Source organism: Oncorhynchus gorbuscha, unplaced genomic scaffold, assembly GCF_021184085.1.
Source record: "Oncorhynchus gorbuscha isolate QuinsamMale2020 ecotype Even-year unplaced genomic scaffold, OgorEven_v1.0 Un_scaffold_2915, whole genome shotgun sequence".
In the NCBI taxonomy this organism is placed as follows: domain Eukaryota; kingdom Metazoa; phylum Chordata; class Actinopteri; order Salmoniformes; family Salmonidae; genus Oncorhynchus; species Oncorhynchus gorbuscha.
Genome location: NW_025747302.1, coordinates 5,248 through 22,670, shown reverse-complemented (window position 1 = coordinate 22,670; position 17,423 = coordinate 5,248). Strand labels below are relative to the sequence as shown.

General features: G+C 43.9%; 2 protein-coding genes and 1 pseudogene across 2 annotated transcripts; 1 reads left to right on the top strand and 2 right to left on the bottom strand.

The window, feature by feature from the left end:
- Positions 1–1,571: 1,571 nt before the first annotated feature.
- LOC124027049 (hemoglobin subunit beta-like) lies at positions 1,572–2,516 on the bottom strand. Its single transcript, XM_046339607.1, has 3 exons — positions 2,403–2,516; positions 1,945–2,167; positions 1,572–1,805 (listed from the first exon to the last, which is right to left on the bottom strand). Exons 1-3 carry the CDS (start codon positions 2,492–2,494, stop codon positions 1,677–1,679), a joined length of 444 nt encoding a protein of 147 aa, XP_046195563.1. The 5' UTR covers positions 2,495–2,516; the 3' UTR covers positions 1,572–1,676.
- A 1,146-nt stretch (positions 2,517–3,662) lies between these two features.
- On the top strand, positions 3,663–4,602 carry LOC124027050 (annotated as a pseudogene).
- Positions 4,603–9,111: 4,509 nt separating this feature from the next.
- LOC124027044 (KN motif and ankyrin repeat domain-containing protein 2-like) lies at positions 9,112–16,850 on the bottom strand. The gene is given in 13 exon segments (XM_046339604.1): positions 9,112–10,921; positions 11,028–11,126; positions 11,416–11,616; positions 11,978–12,120; positions 12,388–12,607; positions 12,848–12,935; positions 13,069–14,049; positions 14,160–14,274; positions 14,369–14,581; positions 14,883–15,579; positions 15,582–16,171; positions 16,174–16,326; positions 16,776–16,850. Coding segments are annotated over 13 exon segments (3,597 nt in total). The 5' UTR covers positions 16,816–16,850; the 3' UTR covers positions 9,112–10,864.
- Positions 16,851–17,423: the final 573 nt, after the last annotated feature.

Here is a 17,423-nt window from a genome sequence, read left to right as displayed (position 1 = left end):
TTGTAAGGCCTCCTTGCTCGCACATGCTTTTTCAGTTCTGCCTACACATTTTCTATAAGATTGAGGTCAGGGCTTTGTGATGGCCACTCCAATACGTTGACTTTGTTGTCCTTAAGCCATGTTGCCACAACTTTGGAAGTATACTTGGGGGTCATTGTACATTTGGAAGACCCATTTGTGACTAGCTTTAACTTCCTGACGGATGTCTTGAGATGTTGCTTCAATATATCCACATAATATTCCTCTATTCCATCTATTTTGTGAAGTGCACCAGTCCCTCCTGCAGCAAAGCACCCCCACAACATGATGCTGCCACCCCCTTGCTTCACGGTTGGGATGGTGTTCTTTGGCTTGCAAGCCTCCCCCTTTTTCCTCCAAACATAACGATGGTCATTATGGCCAAACAGTTCTATTTTTGTTACATCAGACCAGAGGACACTTCTCCAAAAAGTACAATCTTTGTCCCCATGTGCAGTTGCAAACTGTAGTCTGGCTTTTTTATGGCGGTTTTGGAGCAGTGGCTTCTCCTTACTGAGTGCGCCTCCACAGTCCAGTTCGTTCTGTGCCTCCTCCTCGCACTCACCCTGAGGTGCGTGTCATCAGCCCGGTGCCACCTGTACCGGTCCCACACATCAGATCTTCCACTTTACAATCTTGGAAATTGCTCCCAAGAATGAACCAGACTTGTAGAGGTCTACATTTTTTTTCTGAGGTCTTGGCTGATTTCTTTCGATTTCCCTATGATGTGAAGCAAAGAGGCACTGAGTTTGAAGGTAGGCCTTGAAATCCATACACAGGTACACATCCAATTGACTCAAATTATGTCAATTAGCCTATCAGAAGCTTCTAAAGCCATAACATAATTTTCTGGAATTTTCCAAGCTGTTTAAAGGCACAGTCAACTTAGTGTATGTAAACTTCTGACCCACTGGAATTGTGATACAGTGAACTAATCTGTCTGTAAACAATTGTTGGAAAAAATGACTTGTGTCATGCACAAAGTAGATGTCCAACCGACTTGCCAAAACTATAGTTTGTTAACAAGATATTTGTGGAGTGGTTGAAAAACGAGTTTTAATGACTCCAACATAAGTGTATGTAATCTTCCGACTTCAACTGTAGCAACTTGGGAGTCTAGGTTTAAACTCTCCATCACTCAACAATTTCTTGCCACACAAATACATGAACCTAACATTGAATACCAGATCTGTTATGAGAAGTTTACTTGAACTTTGAGTTAGATGATTGTGTGTTGAATCAGGAATGAATCATTGCAGTCCTGATATCATTTATATATATTATTTAAACGCATTGTATTAATTCAAGCACCATTAAACACAAGGTTGTATTTATTAGTTGCATTGGTTAGTTCATGCACAGCTAATGTAACATGTCAGTGTGGTTAATTGTCAAATATTTTAGTTATTTGCTAAATATTTGTATATCGCACATTATCAATATCTGATTAACAAGGTTGAAATATTTATACACTTAGTTCATAATGCATATGTGCCACCATATTGATGTTCATGCAAGAAAATAAGGCACAGATTAAACAAATATTAATTTGTGGAAGATTTTATTTGCTTTTAGTAGAAGGAACAACATGTGCCTCTAAACAAATGATCAGCGCTTGTTGGTCCTCTGGTGGTCGTCCGTCTCGGAGTGGAGGGGCTCTAGTGGTACTGTCTGCCCAGGGAGCTCACCACGACGGCCAGGAACTTCTGGAAAGCGCCCTGGACATCAGCGGTGAAGTCAGCACCCATTCTCGCAGCAACGACAATAGTAAGGCAGTCAGCCAGCAGCTGCAAAAGAAAGGAGCAAATGGACAAGTAAGAAAACGCATTCTGCCACACCATTGTAAGAAAACGCATTCTGCCACACCATCTATGCCACACCATAGATAGGCAAGTACATTGTGTGAAGTAGAACATTTCAATTTACCCGGAAGTTGTCTGGATCCACGCGCAGTTTCTCGGAGTGCAGCACGCTCAACTCTGCGTAGGTGGCCTTGATGTCATCCATGTTCTTGACAGCCCGGTCCAGTCCACGCAGGACCGTCTTTCCGTGAGCGGCGACCATTGGGTTTCCCTGGATGGCAGCGGCGTTGTACAGGTTTCCAAAGTTACCGAAATACCTCTGGGTCCAGGGGTACACAACCAGACACCTGTAGAAATAATAAACCGTTAAGACTGACACAAACGTGATATCTGCATACACACATATCTTACGGAAATCAATTAATGTGTCATTTGGAGATGTCAATTACGCGTTAATTACATGCTTGTCTCAAATACGACTTCGTCTTGAAAATCATAATAACAAGCGCATAATAATATAATAACAGTATAATAACATGACTAATTCCAATAATTTGTAGACCACAGTTTTAAACGCACTACCTGGAAAGAGCCGCGGGCCCAACGTCATCGTAGTCCATCTTCTCGAAGACGCTCTGAATGGTGGCGCGCTCAAAGTCTGTCCACTGAACCATGTTGCTAGCTGTTGAAGTTTCTTTCGCAGAGGCTAACGAATCATATACACTTTGTCTTCGTTTGAGCAGCGTTTTTAAAAGGATCGGGACGCTCCTCCCTAAAGACAGCGATGGGTGGGGTCATGGTAAGGGGCTGTATAAGCCAAAAGTCACAGATTTTACTGAGATAATAATGTGAAGTTTTACTGTTTACCATATATGTTTAAAAGCCATTTGAAAAGAATACATTGTCCTAAAATCCATGAGGAAATCATCCATTTAAGTATTAGGTTACATACCAATTATTACATTATTAGAAATATTAACAAAAATAAGCCCCAAATAGTGTGGAAATATACCATTCTCAACACATGCAAATACATGTGTAATATGCCTACTATCTGAAGATATAGACCTATTGCACATTAATTACACTTGTTGGGGATTCAATTACTTTGAGAAACATTTTTCAACTATCTCTGTGTATGCATATAGTCAGATATTAGTACGATATAACTACGATATTAATATATTACTAAGATATATTAAATAGCCTACTAAGATATTACATAATTTTTATCCTTGTAATACATTTCTAAACAAATGAATTGATATTTCACCTCTATGTTCATTCTGCGCTAGTAAGGTCGAACCCATTTAATATTTATTTGTATAGTTGCACTATTCCAGTCTATTTGGGGGTAATGCATCTCTACTGTCAACTTCTCCATATTTCTGAATACAGGCTTCTATTTCTTACTTATGATGCAGGCAATTTAGCTAATGACAATACAATTAGACTTCTCTTTATTGGTTAAATATCATAAAGCCAGAGTGATAAATAAATAAATGAATATTGAGTTATTTTGTACTGAAATAAAATATGGGAAATGACCGACTCCCTTGTGAAAACTACCAGCATTAAAAACCTCTCAACACATCTCTAATACTAAAAACTTCGTAGACTTCAATGACTGTCATAAACATGTATATATATATATATTTATCCATCTCTACCCTGTGTGTTTTATGTTTGATATTGTGTGCTGCTCAAAAGGTGCTAACAATGTCTTTGTACGTCTTGTATGGAGGATTGTACCAACTTGTGTTTTTGTCCAGTAAAATAAGCAAAGAATTGTAATAACTTGAGAGGATTGTGCCTATTGAACATGAACAAAATACATGTTGTATCTTGTTTATCTTGGAGGTGGGTCTGCATTGGGTGGGGCTCGCGGCTAATATAAAAAGTCTTCGTTTGTAAGAGCTCATCACTGAACTTCGACTCCAGCATCGTCTTTAACTACAACCATGAGTCTCACCGCTAAGGACAAGAAAATGGTCAAGGCCTTCTGGGCCAAGGTGGCCGGCAAGGCTGAGGACATCGGCTGTGATGCTCTGTCTAGGTAATGGCTGTCGTGCTGCTAATATTATAGCTGTTTTTGAAGTAAAAATGTAGACTGTTTGGTGTTAGTGTTCCATCTTTCGTGACATGTTTTTTTCTTCCGGTGCAGGATGCTGGTTGTGTACCCCAGACCAAGACCTACTTCTCCCACTGGAAGGACATGAGCCCCGGTTCTGCCCCAGTCAGGAAGCACGGTGGGATCATCATGAGAGGCATCAGTTTAGCCGTGGCCAGCATCGACGACATCAGCGCAGGTCTCCTCGCCCTCAGCGAGCTGCATGCATTCAAGCTGCGTGTCGATCCCGCCAACTTCAAGGTCAGGACAGTCACAGAATTATTTTAAATAATTTGTTTACCGTTGACACCAAATTAAAATGTATAGTTAAAATGCATTTAAAGTATATCGGGTACTCTTTACAGTAAAATGGACAACGTATATTATTAAATAAAATATCCTATTAAAACATGTAGCGTACTAATGTCCATTCCTTGCATCCTGTAGATCCTGTCCCACAACATCTTGGTGGTGCTGGCTATCTTGTTCCCCAATGATTTCAACCCCGAAGCTCATATGGCCATGGACAAGTTCCTGGCAGCGGTGGGCCGGGCTCTGTCTGAGAAGTACCGATAAGATGTGGACAGAAGGCATCAGACCAGACGGATTGCAGCATTGATCAGCACTGTGCTCAGCTCTGTATTGTTCTAAAGTATAATTAAATGTCAAAACGCACATAATTACGTTTTTTGGTCTTTACTTTGGTTTTTAATTCGTTGTTTTGTAGAGCACAGGACCTGATATGATTAAATAAGTTGCTGTTTGCAAGTCTGAAAGACATCGAAAGTCAAAAAGGTATTCATAAAGAAAATGGAAACTATATGCAAAACATTTCCACACAAAGCGGTGCTTAGAGAAGTTAGCAGTAAAAGTTTAGAAGTAAATAAATTAAATCAGAGAAGGGGAACAAAGTTGAAATAGTAGCCTACAGATCAATCAAATGGCTCGCTTAGAACTTGCTATTGATTAACAAGATTGAACAAACTATTTGACATAGGACCACATAAACAAAATGGAAAAAACGATTTGATATAACAAAGTAATATATATTAGATAATTAGGCTAATTAGGACTATGTATATATTATGAATGGATTGATAGTATTTATAAAATACAATTTCCTAAGGTCAAAGGTGCTGCTTCTGATGAATGTATTTTGTATTTTATAGGGTTCTTTTGACTAACTGATTTATTGCTATTAATAAACAAAAATGTATCTCATGTTGATCTGGATAAAGCTAGAATCCTTAGTTGAAACAATGACAAAGTAGTCATGGTCTGTTTTGGTAAAAAGCTGCGGGGTGGGCATAGAGAGATGTGACCACTCTCAAAATCGTAGACAGAGCTACGGATGCAAGGACTGACTATCCATGATCCCAAAATTATAGTTTTAACCATGTTTTGAGGCTATGCAGTGTCTGTTTACATGTCAATGGTTTACAAAAAGAGTCAAAGAGTAAAACAATCTTATATTTTGGGTTCTGATGGGGTACGACAGTTGAACTGAGCTCATGAGGTCTTTACAAGTTATATTATTTAAGAATAAATGGGCATATATTATTAATTCTCAAAATCGATGTACAGTTGAAGTCGGAAGTTTACATACACCTTAGCCAAATACATTTAAACTCAGTTTTTCACAATTCCTGACAAAGAGGATACTGCTGTTGCAAATAAATGACTAATGTTTCAATCGTTTCCTTCTCCCAGCTGCTGGGCGACTGCCTCACTGTTGATCTGGACTCCCAGATGAGGCGCGGCTTCACGCCAGACGTCCAAGCGGCCTGGCAGAAGTTCCTGACCGTGGTAATCTCTGCGCTAGGCAGACAGTACAACTAAAGACATGTTCTATATTGGAATACACATATATATTTTATTATAGAGGACATTTTGTATGAATAATAAAATATATTGTTGAGCACAGGTCCATGCTCTTCACTTCATTCTGTTTGAGGGGGCAGTAAAATAGGAGCCATTAGAAAATGTAGCCAAGCCTACTTTACTTTGGCCTAAGTGAGGTTGAGAAACCTCTCTTTGACTCTGGGGTCACGAGAGAGGGTATATTTGGTCAACTATCACATGTAGCAACGAATTCTTATCAACGGAATGATCAATATATTCATCAGTATTATGTTATAGTAATTACATCAAAACGTTCCTTGTTTTCTAATACACGTCTGTAGGAAAAGTAAGGTAGTCAATCATGTTGCCCAGGATAACTTTTATTTGCCTCGGGTAGGCGGAATTTGCATATACAGTATCAGTCAAAAGTTTGGACACACCTACACATTCAAGAGTTTTTCTATATTTTTACTATTTTCCTACATTGTAGAATAATAGTGAAGACAGCAAAACTATGAAATAACACATATGGAATCATGTTGCAACCAAAAAAGTGTTAAACAAATCCAAAAATATATTTTATATTTGAGATTCTTCAAATAGCCACCCTTTGCCTTGATGACAGCTTTGCACACTCTTAGCATTTTTCTATTTTTGTAACCTTTATTTAACTAGGCAAGTAAGTTAAGAACAAATGATTATTTACAATGACAGCCTACCGGGGAACAGTGGGTTAACTGCCTTGTTCAGGGGCAGAACGACAGATCCAGGATTCGATACAGCAACCTTTGGTTTACTGGCCTAACACTCTAACCACTAGGCTACCTGTCACATTCACTCATACAGCTTCACCTGGAATGCTTTTCCAACACTCTTGAAGCAATTCCCATACATACTAAGCACTTGTAGGCTGCTTTCCTTCCCTCTGCGGTCCAACTCATCCCAATCCATCTCCATTTGGTGGAGGCCAGGTCATCTGATGCAGCACTCATCACTTTCCTTCTTGTTCAACTAGCCCTTACACAGCCTGGAGGTGTGTTGGGTCATTTTCCTGTTGAAAAACAAATGATAGTCCCACTAAGCCAAAACCAGATGGGATGGTATATTGCTGCAGAATGCTGTGGTAGCCATGATGGTTAAGTGTGCCTTTACATCTGAATCACAAACAGTGTCACCAGCAAATCTACACATGCGCAGCACTTGATGGTTTTTGCGACTGCACATGAGGAAACTTTCAAAGTTCTGGAAATGTTCCACATAGATTGACCTTTGTGTCTTAAAGTAATGATGGACTGTATATTATCTTTGCTTGTTTGAGCTGTTCTTGACAGAATATGGGCGTGATCATTTAAATAGGGCTATCATCCGTATATCACCCCTACCATGCCACAAGGGTGGCTTACTTTGAGGAATCTCAAATATAAAATATATTTTGATTTGTTTAACACTTTTTTCGTTACTACATGATTGCATATGTGTCATTTCATAGTTTAGGTCTTCACTATTATTCTACAAAATTGTACAAATAAATAAAAACCCTTGAATGAGTCGGTGTGTCAAAACGTTTGACTGGTACTGTATATAGGCCTAGAAAACGAACACACATTTGTAAATAATGTGAATTTAAACTTGTCTAGCAGTGAGCTCATATTTGGAAGATTTGGTGCTCTAACAAGAGGTGGGGTGGATATTGAGAAAGGGCATCTATCTTTGTCTCTGCATATCTCAAAGGAAACATGCGTCAGTTTTATCACAGTGTTCTGGTTCCACCCTCGTCGCTCAGTTAGCGTGGCACTGGGATGGGATGAATGTACTTCGATTCAGAGACTATTTCCGGGATAGTATGCCCTACGACATCAGAGTCACTTTCCTTGTTTGAGGTCAATTGGCGATTAATAGCATATACAGGCACATTCTGAACATTTGACCTTTTTGTAAGAAAGTCATGCTGATTGTCATTATCCTGTTTGTACCATGGGCCATACATGGGGCATTCATTGGCCATACAGTCTCAGTTTCATCAATGCGTTAGTTTCACTTATTTAAACACATTTTTGTATATCACAATGAAGGTACATTTCGTAATTTCACATACTTTTTAAAAATTGACATATCAATAGGCCAGTAAATCAATCAAAACCAATCAATCAATGGGGTCAACTGTGTCAAAATGTAAAATATGATGGATTCTTCGGAGGCAAAATCTATATTCTTCGCGACATAGCCAAATCAAGACGAACATGTTAATAACTCACAACTTTAGTTTACAATAGGCCTATGTCACATACAATAGGCATACGATTGGAAATCGTAATGGAACATTTCTAATGCATGAGGTAATTAATAGACCAGATTCAAGTGTTTATAATGTTGATGGCATTGGCAGCAGGCGATTTGATTTTGAGAAGGGGTTTTTGGCAGCCTTAAGCACTGCGCAGTGGATTTGGGTTATTTGCCAAAGTCTGCCCTTTTGATGGTTTTGTTTTTGTTGTTTTTGAGGGCAACAGGGGGGGGGTAGTTTAGTCTCCAACACAAACACAGTTTACCAGCGTCCTCTGCTGGTCTGCTGCAGACATGACAGCGTGCGCGGCGTGCCCAAGAAATCTACAAATACACTAAATGCAGCAGCGCGCTCTGTTGGTCAAATCATGCACAATTAGGCTACAGCTGGCTCGAGAAATGCTCTATTCAAACTCCTTGCCAAACGTTAATTGCGTGCAAGGTCCTGTTCAATACCCACTGCAGAGTAGGCTAATAGCCTACTTTTATTATTGTGATTATGATTATTAGTTTGACGGATTAGGCTAATAGCCTATGTAAGGGCAGAAGAACATTGTCTTGGAATGTATTATAAATTACAGTATCATCCACGTTGTATTGAAGATTCAAGAAGGCCTTATTCTAATCAGAGAGATTGGTCCAGTTTCGACTGTTACTAGAAACACACACAGAGACGATTTACGATGAAGGCTGATTTATTATTTTCATCCAAATACCATAAAACCAAATGGGGAAAAATACAAACTGATCATATTACAGAAGGCAAAATAACAAAACCAAAATGTGCCAGGAGGTAAACCTATAGTTGTGAACAAGTAATACAAATATAAATGTATAAAAACGAATGTAAAACAAATATAAAACGTTATAAAATCTAATTGCGAAGGAAATCCTGTATTAAAGGTGGGGGATGACTTAAAGACAAATCCAAATTGAGACACCAATGAGTATACAAAAGATTAAGAACACCTGCTCTTTCCATGACAGCTTTTAGCTGGATTCACCTGGTCAGTCTATGACCAGGTGAATCCAGTGTAGACGAAGGGAGGAGACGGGTTAAAGAAGGATTTTCAGGCCTTGAGACAATTGAGACATGACTGTGTATGTGTGCCATTCAGAGGGTGAGGCAACTCCACATGAGGAAGGTGTCCTTAATGTTTGGTATACTCAGTGTATTTCTGTATTCTGGACATCAATCATTTTTAAATTATAATTTTATGCATCACTACTACTGTAGAATAATGTCATATATTATTATAATTTTGGTATACCTATATTACAATGCAAATTCTTCAATAGCTCCATAGTCCATTCTGTCACTTTCTAGTTACCAACCAATCCAAAAAGGGTGGCCACTGAACAGGAATTTTAACCTTGCCTACCACCTTACACACCCTAGTCAGTACCCAAACACCCCACGTCACTCCTTCCCTCAGTAAAACCACTCATAAATCCTTTATTCAAAACAATAAACAATCTTTCATTTCAGAAATGTAGTACCTTTATGGGACAGTTTGAGTAGCTACCATTTCTAGTTGCCTTCTCATGAACATTACAAATGTTATTGACCTCGACGATAATGTTGCCGTTACCAAATGTTTTGTTGGGAATTATCTGTCTGGTCAACACATATTATTATCTTCACACTCAGACGGATCACCACAACATACAGTGTAACAAAAGAGTTTGTTATGAGGGGAAGATCTTTGGATAAAAATTCGGGAAAAAATGGTTAACCGTTACGACGACTAAAATGTGGTTGGAAGTTAGCCAGTAAGACCATAATTTAAAACAACAGTGTCCTGATAAGGGTGCTGTAGGCCTCTTCACAGCTAGGTGTCTGACATCTAAAGTAGCAATGCTGTGTGTAAAGGTTGTCATCTGTTTAACAGTGTTGGAGATCCATACCGTTACCTATGTGACATTTGAATTGAATAAAAAGACACTATCAAAAATACTCTCGGGTAAATAAAGGTTGTGTAGGAATCTCCATCTTTTGTACGGAATTAAACTGGAGTCCTGTATCAGAATTGTTTTAGCACCAATCAGCTGACTGATACAATCGATAAAGGACACTTCAGAGAGATATGTGTATTTTAGAATGAAATGGGTGATTTTGTAGTTTTAGAATGATACGGGTCAATTAATCATTTCACAGTGATATGGGTGACTTTATGCATTCCATAAATGATTGTGATCAGACACAACATATTCCGACTGTGTCACTGCAACTGATCGATTATCAATGATAAATAGAATTACATATATCGCTGGAACAGTAATAAGTAACAAATTCAACGGAAACAAAACAATAAGCGACAATAATGAACTACGGTAAAGTAATACAATCTTGCTCATCTAGTGGCAATAAAAGACACAAAAGGAATGTAAGTGGGACTATTGCTGAGTTGAGTTTGTGTGTTGATCTGTAACAAGGGGAACGGCTTATTCTGTCATGTGACTATTATCAGAGATTGATTTCAACCGACACTAACAACAACAAACAACGGACTCTTGTGCGTAAACAACTACATGTGAGTACAGCATCACGATGAATTCCTTTCCGTTTCAAGAAAAGATGCGCTAGGATCGTGTCAAGTGCTGGGTTTCATGCTGACGTGCACATACAGGACATACAGAGAGAACAGACAGAGAGAAGAGGAAAAAGACCATTACAATCACTCTCCCACACACACACACACACACGAACGCACACACACATATACACAGATATCAACACTTGTGGTGGAATGGTTGAGGAGCTGGTTGAAGAGGTGCTGCTAAATTCTCCAAAAGGTATCTTACAGTGTGGTCACTTTGTTTCACCAGAGGGGGGAGAGGATCCCAAAAGAGGAGACTTTGGTGATACCTTGAGGGTAAAACAATATTTATAAATCACCACCCGATGCACCTGATGAGTGTGTGTTGGTTTTTGTTGAAATGTTAAAGGAAATTCTCTGTTTGACAACACTTACAGGGGAAGGAGGCTTGGCGAAGTTGAGGTGAGCGTAGAGAAGCACAGCGATGTCATTCTGACTGGCCTCCAGGGCTATGGACAGGGCTGAACTGCCATCCTAGTGGAGAGAGAGATAACCATAGGTTGGGTTGCCAAAGAGAGAGAGGGTGAGAAAGGCAAGACAAAGTAGGTCAGGCTGAGGGAAGGATGAGAGACAGGGTTGGGAGCTGGTGCACACAGCTGCACCGCCGAGAGCAAAATAAGAGAGAGTAGAAAACAAACAGTCAAAGACACTGCATTGACATGGGAGACTCACAGATGCTGTTAGACAGAGAGTAGGGAAAACGGGGTGGGAAAGCAACTAGTAAAATGCTATGTAAAATTTAGAAGAAGGTTTGTTGACTCACGTTATCAGTGAGAGTGACATCACAGCCTGGCACAGACAGCAGCTGACGCACGATGTCGACGTGGCCGTGCTCGCAGGCACACATGAGCGCCGTGGAGCCGTCGTCGTCGCGGATGTTGACCTGTGCCCCGCAGGAGAGGAGCGCCCGTACCATGTCCCCTCGCCCGTGACTCACTGCCAGCATTAACGCCGTCTGACCCGCCTAACAACATACAACAGTTACCCGTTAGGAAGGCCACGAGTTTTACCAGTCTCCTGATCGTGTGACCTTCTGACCTGGAAAAACTCCAGGCAGTAGTTATAAGAGCTGGCCTAACACCAACAGTCAGCTTTTCTTACACAAAATTACAAAACCATTGGAGGCAAGAAAAGACATGTCCTGGCCCAACATAACCAGAACATAGATACAATGTGGAGCTATCAGCAACATACATGCAAAGGAGCCATCTAACTGAAGTAGCTGAAAAAGCCATTCTGTCAGGGGCTCGGGAGGGATGTCATCGGTCTGCCTGAGCTTGGCTGTGTGCAGGGAGGCCTGCTGTCCAGCAGGGGGCATAGTGTACCTGGCTGGCTTTGGCGTTCACGTCCCCTGTGCGCAGCAGCTGCAGGACGGTGTGAAGGTCACTGTCAGAGTGGAAGGCAGCCAGAGCTGTCAGCATGATGGCTGTGTACCCGGCCTTGTTCTGCTTGTCAGCGTTACACAGGCCTGACAGGGAGAGAGCGACCAGGACACCTTTATTATGGGAGTTATATCCCTAAGCCATTCCACTAACAGTCATACAGTACATCAAGGTTATACATACAGTCAATGGTATCTATGGCTCTGAGGCAGACCACAAGTCTGTGTTAGATATACACATTCATACAGTGCTGATCCATGTACTGTACAAACAAACCAAACACTTACTTGTCCACCATAAAAGTAAACCACTATTCTCTTGTCTGTAAACACACACATCCCCCAGTCACTCACCAGTGTCCAGCAGCAGCTTGACCACAGGGAAGTTGGAGTGGGAGACGGTGTAGTGCAGGGCCGTGTTGCCGTTGCCGTCGGCCATATTGACCACAAACTTCAGCAGCTGTGGGGAGACGGAGGAGAAGGTATCCATATAGGCCCTGACCATGGCAGTGTCAGCTGCCTTGTGACAGGACACACGAAGCCACTCCTGGAGCACCGTGGTGTAGGCTGTCCTCTGGGGAGGGAAAACACAGAGAGCGGTCTGAGACTAACAACCAGACAGGACTGGTCAAAGTAACTCACACTGTTTATGATACAGCTTAATGGGATAACCCAGTATTGTAAAGTGCAGGAGACCAGAGTTCAAATCCCTGTCAGTTACATGAACACAATCATGTAGAATGTGACTATATGAAATGACAAGTCATAGATGAAGTCATCTAAACTGGCATGGTGGGCAGAGAGAATAGCATACTGCTGCGTGCTGGCTGAAAGCATTTGGTTCACCCAGGGCTTTCTGCAGGGCATGGAGAGATGCCATCAGGCTCTCACTGAACTCCAGTCTGACAGAGATGAAAGAAAACACAGCAAATTCAAACACACACACGCACATACACAATATCATACTGCACTTGAGATCATTCATGGATTGACGAATCTACTGATTAGAGTTTTTAAATGGTTGTGCTGGTTTACCTGGTTTCTTGATTGGCTGCTCCAGCAGCACTTGGGGCGTTTCCAGGTGTTGGTGTCGAGGCTGGTGACTGGACTCTCCTCTGCTGGGAGCTTTGTTCAGTAGCTGATGATTGGGTGGCCCAATGCTGAGGGGCGAGGTCAGTAGTTTGTGATTTGATGGCATCTAGCTGAACGGTGACATCAGTGGTATTTGATTGGGTGACACCCTGCATTACTTCCGGGTTAGTGGCTTCTGGTTGGCATCTGGGTGGCTTGGGGGGTGCAGAACAGGTAGCAGCTGATTGCACGATGCACTGCTCAGGTGTAGTGGGTTCAGTGCTAGTATTTATGGAGGTACACTCCTGAGGGATGGGGTCTGGGACCGATGATTGGACAATACTCCCCTGACGGACACAGTCATTGGCTGGAGACGGGTAGGTCGTCTCAGTGGGAGCAGAGTCAGAGGCACATTGTTGCACGGCAGTGTTCAAGGTTGGTGATAAGGTGGCTAGATGCTGCAGTCCCATGCTTACGGTTGCTGATTGGCTGGTGCTCCGCTCAGAGGCAGGTTCGCAGGCTGGTGGTTGGACGGTAGTGGCTGGGAGCGGAGTGACATGCTCTAGCCTTGTGGAGGAGACTGGGACTGCTGCCGATTGGCTGGTGCTCCACTCAGAGGCAGGTTGACAGGCTGGTGGTTGGACGGTAGTGGCTGGGAGCGGAGTGACATGCTCTAGCCTTGTGGAGGAGACTGGGACTGCTGCCGATTGGCTGGTGCTCCGCTCAGAGGCAGGTTGACAGGCTGGTGGTTGGACGGTAGTGGCTGGGAGCGGAGTGACATGCTCTAGCCTTGTGGAGGAGACTGGGACTGCTGCTGATTGCTGGTGCCGTCCCGCTGCAGACTCTGGTGCTTCTGGGAGTTTCTCTGTGGTCTCATGATATTCACTGGCATCACTCTCCTCTGAACTCTCACTGCTACTGTCGTCTGACGAGGTGGACTCATACCTGCAGGACAGAACTGATCTATCACACACGTCAACTCACGCTTTCTGTAGTGTAACATGAATACACTGTTACACGTAAACAATGTCATACACTATCAATAACACACGCACCCTCCATTGACTCCAGTGAACTGCAGGTTCTTCTTGGTGGATGGAGAGCCAGGTTCTCCTTCTGCCTTACGTTTCATAATGGACCTCAGGGCTGTCTGGGGAGAGGCTGCTGCAGCTGGAGAGAAGACCCAATGTTGCCACAATGTAATGTTACGTCAGAGACAGTTAGCGGGAGGGTTAAGGTAAGGAGTCGTACGGTCCATAGCTACCTGGCTTTGATGGCTCTTCTTGAGACTGGACGGTGTTTATGGCAGTGTGCTGGGGTGTCTCTCCTTCCTTCAGATGCAGCAAAGCCATCTGATTACCAATGGTATCAATGGCGATGGCAGGATTAGTGACAGGCACAGAGGTGGACAGCTCACTTCTTAGGACCTCTCGGACCTGTTTGGAGGAGATGGCGATGGGCAGCTCAACAGCTGCATCTGGAGGAATGGAAAGGAAGAGGACAAAAGATGGAAGGGATCAACAATCAAAGAAAACACGTGATTTTTAACTTGACTAGTTGTTATAGAAAACATTTGTACATTTTACAGGAGCATATAGGGGTAAGTGCCCTGTTCAGGGGCACATCGACATCCTCTTTCATCTAGTCGGCTCATGGATTTGAACCGGTGACCTTTAGGTTACTGGCCAAACGCTCTTAACCACTAGACTACCTGCCACCCCATTTAAACCTACTTCATTTAATTTGATATCACTTGTAACTTATCACTGAAGTCAGACCTACCCTCTGGGCCCAGGGCCTGTGCATGTCCTCAGGGGTTCCTCCAGGACTGTACCACCTGGAGGGAGGGAGGGGAGCTGCACCCCTCTGCTCGAGCAACGTGCCCACCCCCACCACAGTGGCTGGTTGCTCCAGCGTGTACACCTGGATTCCCACAGTCCTCTGTGCCCGGTGATGGGGCTGCTGGGTAAAGCTGACTACCGTTTGCAGGCTGTGTCCCTGCTGCTCCTGCCAGCTCAGACTGGTGGCCCTGACCGAGTGGTTTGCCTGGGGGGCCTGAACCTGCCTCTCCCTCTTAGCTGCCTGCACCTGCTGCTGGGCAGCCTGCAGCTCCTGCATCGTACTCTTCAGCTGGCCCTCCAGCTGGCCCACCTGGCTCTTCAGGGCCTCTGTCTCCGGCACCAGCCCTAGGTCCTGCTCCTTCACCCCAATGCCCACATCCACCTGCTGGCTGCCCCTCGCCTCCTCTGATCCCACCCCAATGGTACGCACTTCCCTCTGCCCAGCCGGCCGTGCTCCACCCACGATCACCGTGTCCTCAATCTCACAGCCTGAGTCTGCCTGCGGCCTGGAGCCCTCAGGGGTGGTGGGAGTGGTGGGGGACAGAGGCCCTGCTGCAACCCTGATGGTGGCTCCAGCTCCAGAGCTCACATCCTCCTCTGGGATGTCGATGTAGAGCTCCCCTCGGGCCGGCCCACTCTGCCGAAGCCAAGGGTGTGTCCCAGAAACTTTTGGCTCTTCAGCTGGACGCTTAGCTGCCTCTTCTCCTCCTGCAGCACAGAGATCTTCACCTGTAGCACGGGGATGGTCTTCACCTGCTCCTCCAGTTCCCGGATCTTCCTCAGAGCCACCGCCATCTGCTCTCTTACATGCTGCAGGTGGGCCGGGGTGGGCGACACGGGCGTGGACAGGCCGGAGCTCATGGGGGTGAAGGAGCCCGTTCCTCCTCCATGGGTGCGGTTGTAGCTGTGGGCGCTGCTCAGGGAGGTGGTGGATCCGGCCATGCTGTTGTGCATGCTACCAAGTGTGCTGGAGAACCTCCTGGGGCCCCCTTCTTTCTCTTCCTCCAACTTCCTGCGGGCGTCCAGCAGGGTCTTCTCCACCCGGGCCGTGCTGAAGCTGGGCCTCTGGGAGTGGGAGTTGTGTGGGTGGTAGCCCGGGGCGCAGTAGGAGAAGGATGATTGGCGACTGTCCTGGCTGGTGTTGGAGCACAGGGACTCTGTGGAGGTCCACCAGGAGCCCGTGTAGCCGTACCCCCGGGGCAGAGACCCGTAGCGGGGCCGGCGCTGACCGGGACCTTCTTGATGGTGTTTCCCTTCTCAATGTCGTTGACATACTTGAGGAAGTCTAGGTCCAGACGGTAGCCGTAGGGGGTCTCCACAGAGTAGGGCGCCTCCTGCTCCTTCCCGTGCAGAGAGGGGGGAGCGGACGGGGTAAGCTTCCCTGCAGGGAACAGGAAATAGAGTTAAAACAAGCGGAAATCTGCCAATCTAATCTCGGACTCAGACTTCAGAAAATAGCATCATCTCTCGAGGATACGGAATGTTTGGGTATGCAGTCTAATAGCTACACAAATTAGGTAGAAACAAAGTTTGATAAATAAAGGAGTTGGTTATAGCCAGACCTTGATCGGTTTAAGGTATTTAAAGACTTTAGGTTGATGTAAGTTATTTTGGATGTTAAACACTTCAGGCCAAGGCCGATTAAATTAAATCCTGGACTGAAAAGCATGCCAAAGGGAGACCCTCCAATGAAAGGACTTTATGGTTTTAATCTGTGTCTGGGAAACAGTCCCTACATGAGAAATAGATGATTCACTCACATGATAGTTTGTGGGAGATGATTCAGTATTATGATTTTAAGAAATAGAAAGAGCAGAGTTAGGACCATACCTCCTGGGAAGCTGGGGTCCATGTGCAGCACCTGAGCCATGATGTCACACGTTTACCCACAAAACCTCACCTGGGGGGGGAGAGAGAGACACATTCATACAAACCTATCAAACACTTCCACAACATAGTCAGAAGAAGTAGAAGAACTACTCCTAATGGAGCGACCCACTGTAAGATATTTGCCAATACATTGTACACAAAGGGGGGATACCATAGATACACCAGCAGGGGTAAGGCCAGTGGAAAAAAATCTTGAACCTTAAAGGGTTCTTTGGTTATCCCCATAGGAGAACCCGTTGAAGAACCATTTTGGCTACAGGTAGAACCCTTTCTACAGAGGGTTCTCCATGCAACCAAAAAGGGTTATACCTGGAACCGAAAAGGATTCTACCTGGAACCAAAAAAGGTTCTCCTATGTGGACAGCCGAAGAACCCTTTTGGAACCCTTGTTTCTAAGAGTGTAGGCCCTACAGGGTCACAATGACAAACCTTGTAGTTGAAGTCTCTCTCTCTCACGAGGGCGGAGTAGTGTAAGCTGGGTTTGTATTGGTCAATATACTGCTTCTTTGTTGGGTTGGCCTGAGAGTTTAATTGGTCATGCTGTGACGACCCTCCCACTCTGTCTGCCGTATTCTGTCGTTGTTCTTG

Excerpts from the sequence above, each read along its gene's own strand:
- LOC124027049 (XM_046339607.1), bottom strand. The coding sequence starts at position 2,494 with ATGGTTCAGTGGACAGACTTTGAGCGCGCCACCATTCAGAGCGTCTTC. Across the intron at positions 2,168-2,402 it reads GGGCCCGCGGCTCTTTCCAG|GTGTCTGGTTGTGTACCCCT; the intron begins GTAGTGCGTTTA and ends TTATTTCTACAG. Across the intron at positions 1,806-1,944 it reads TGGATCCAGACAACTTCCGG|CTGCTGGCTGACTGCCTTAC; the intron begins GTAAATTGAAAT and ends TTTCTTTTGCAG.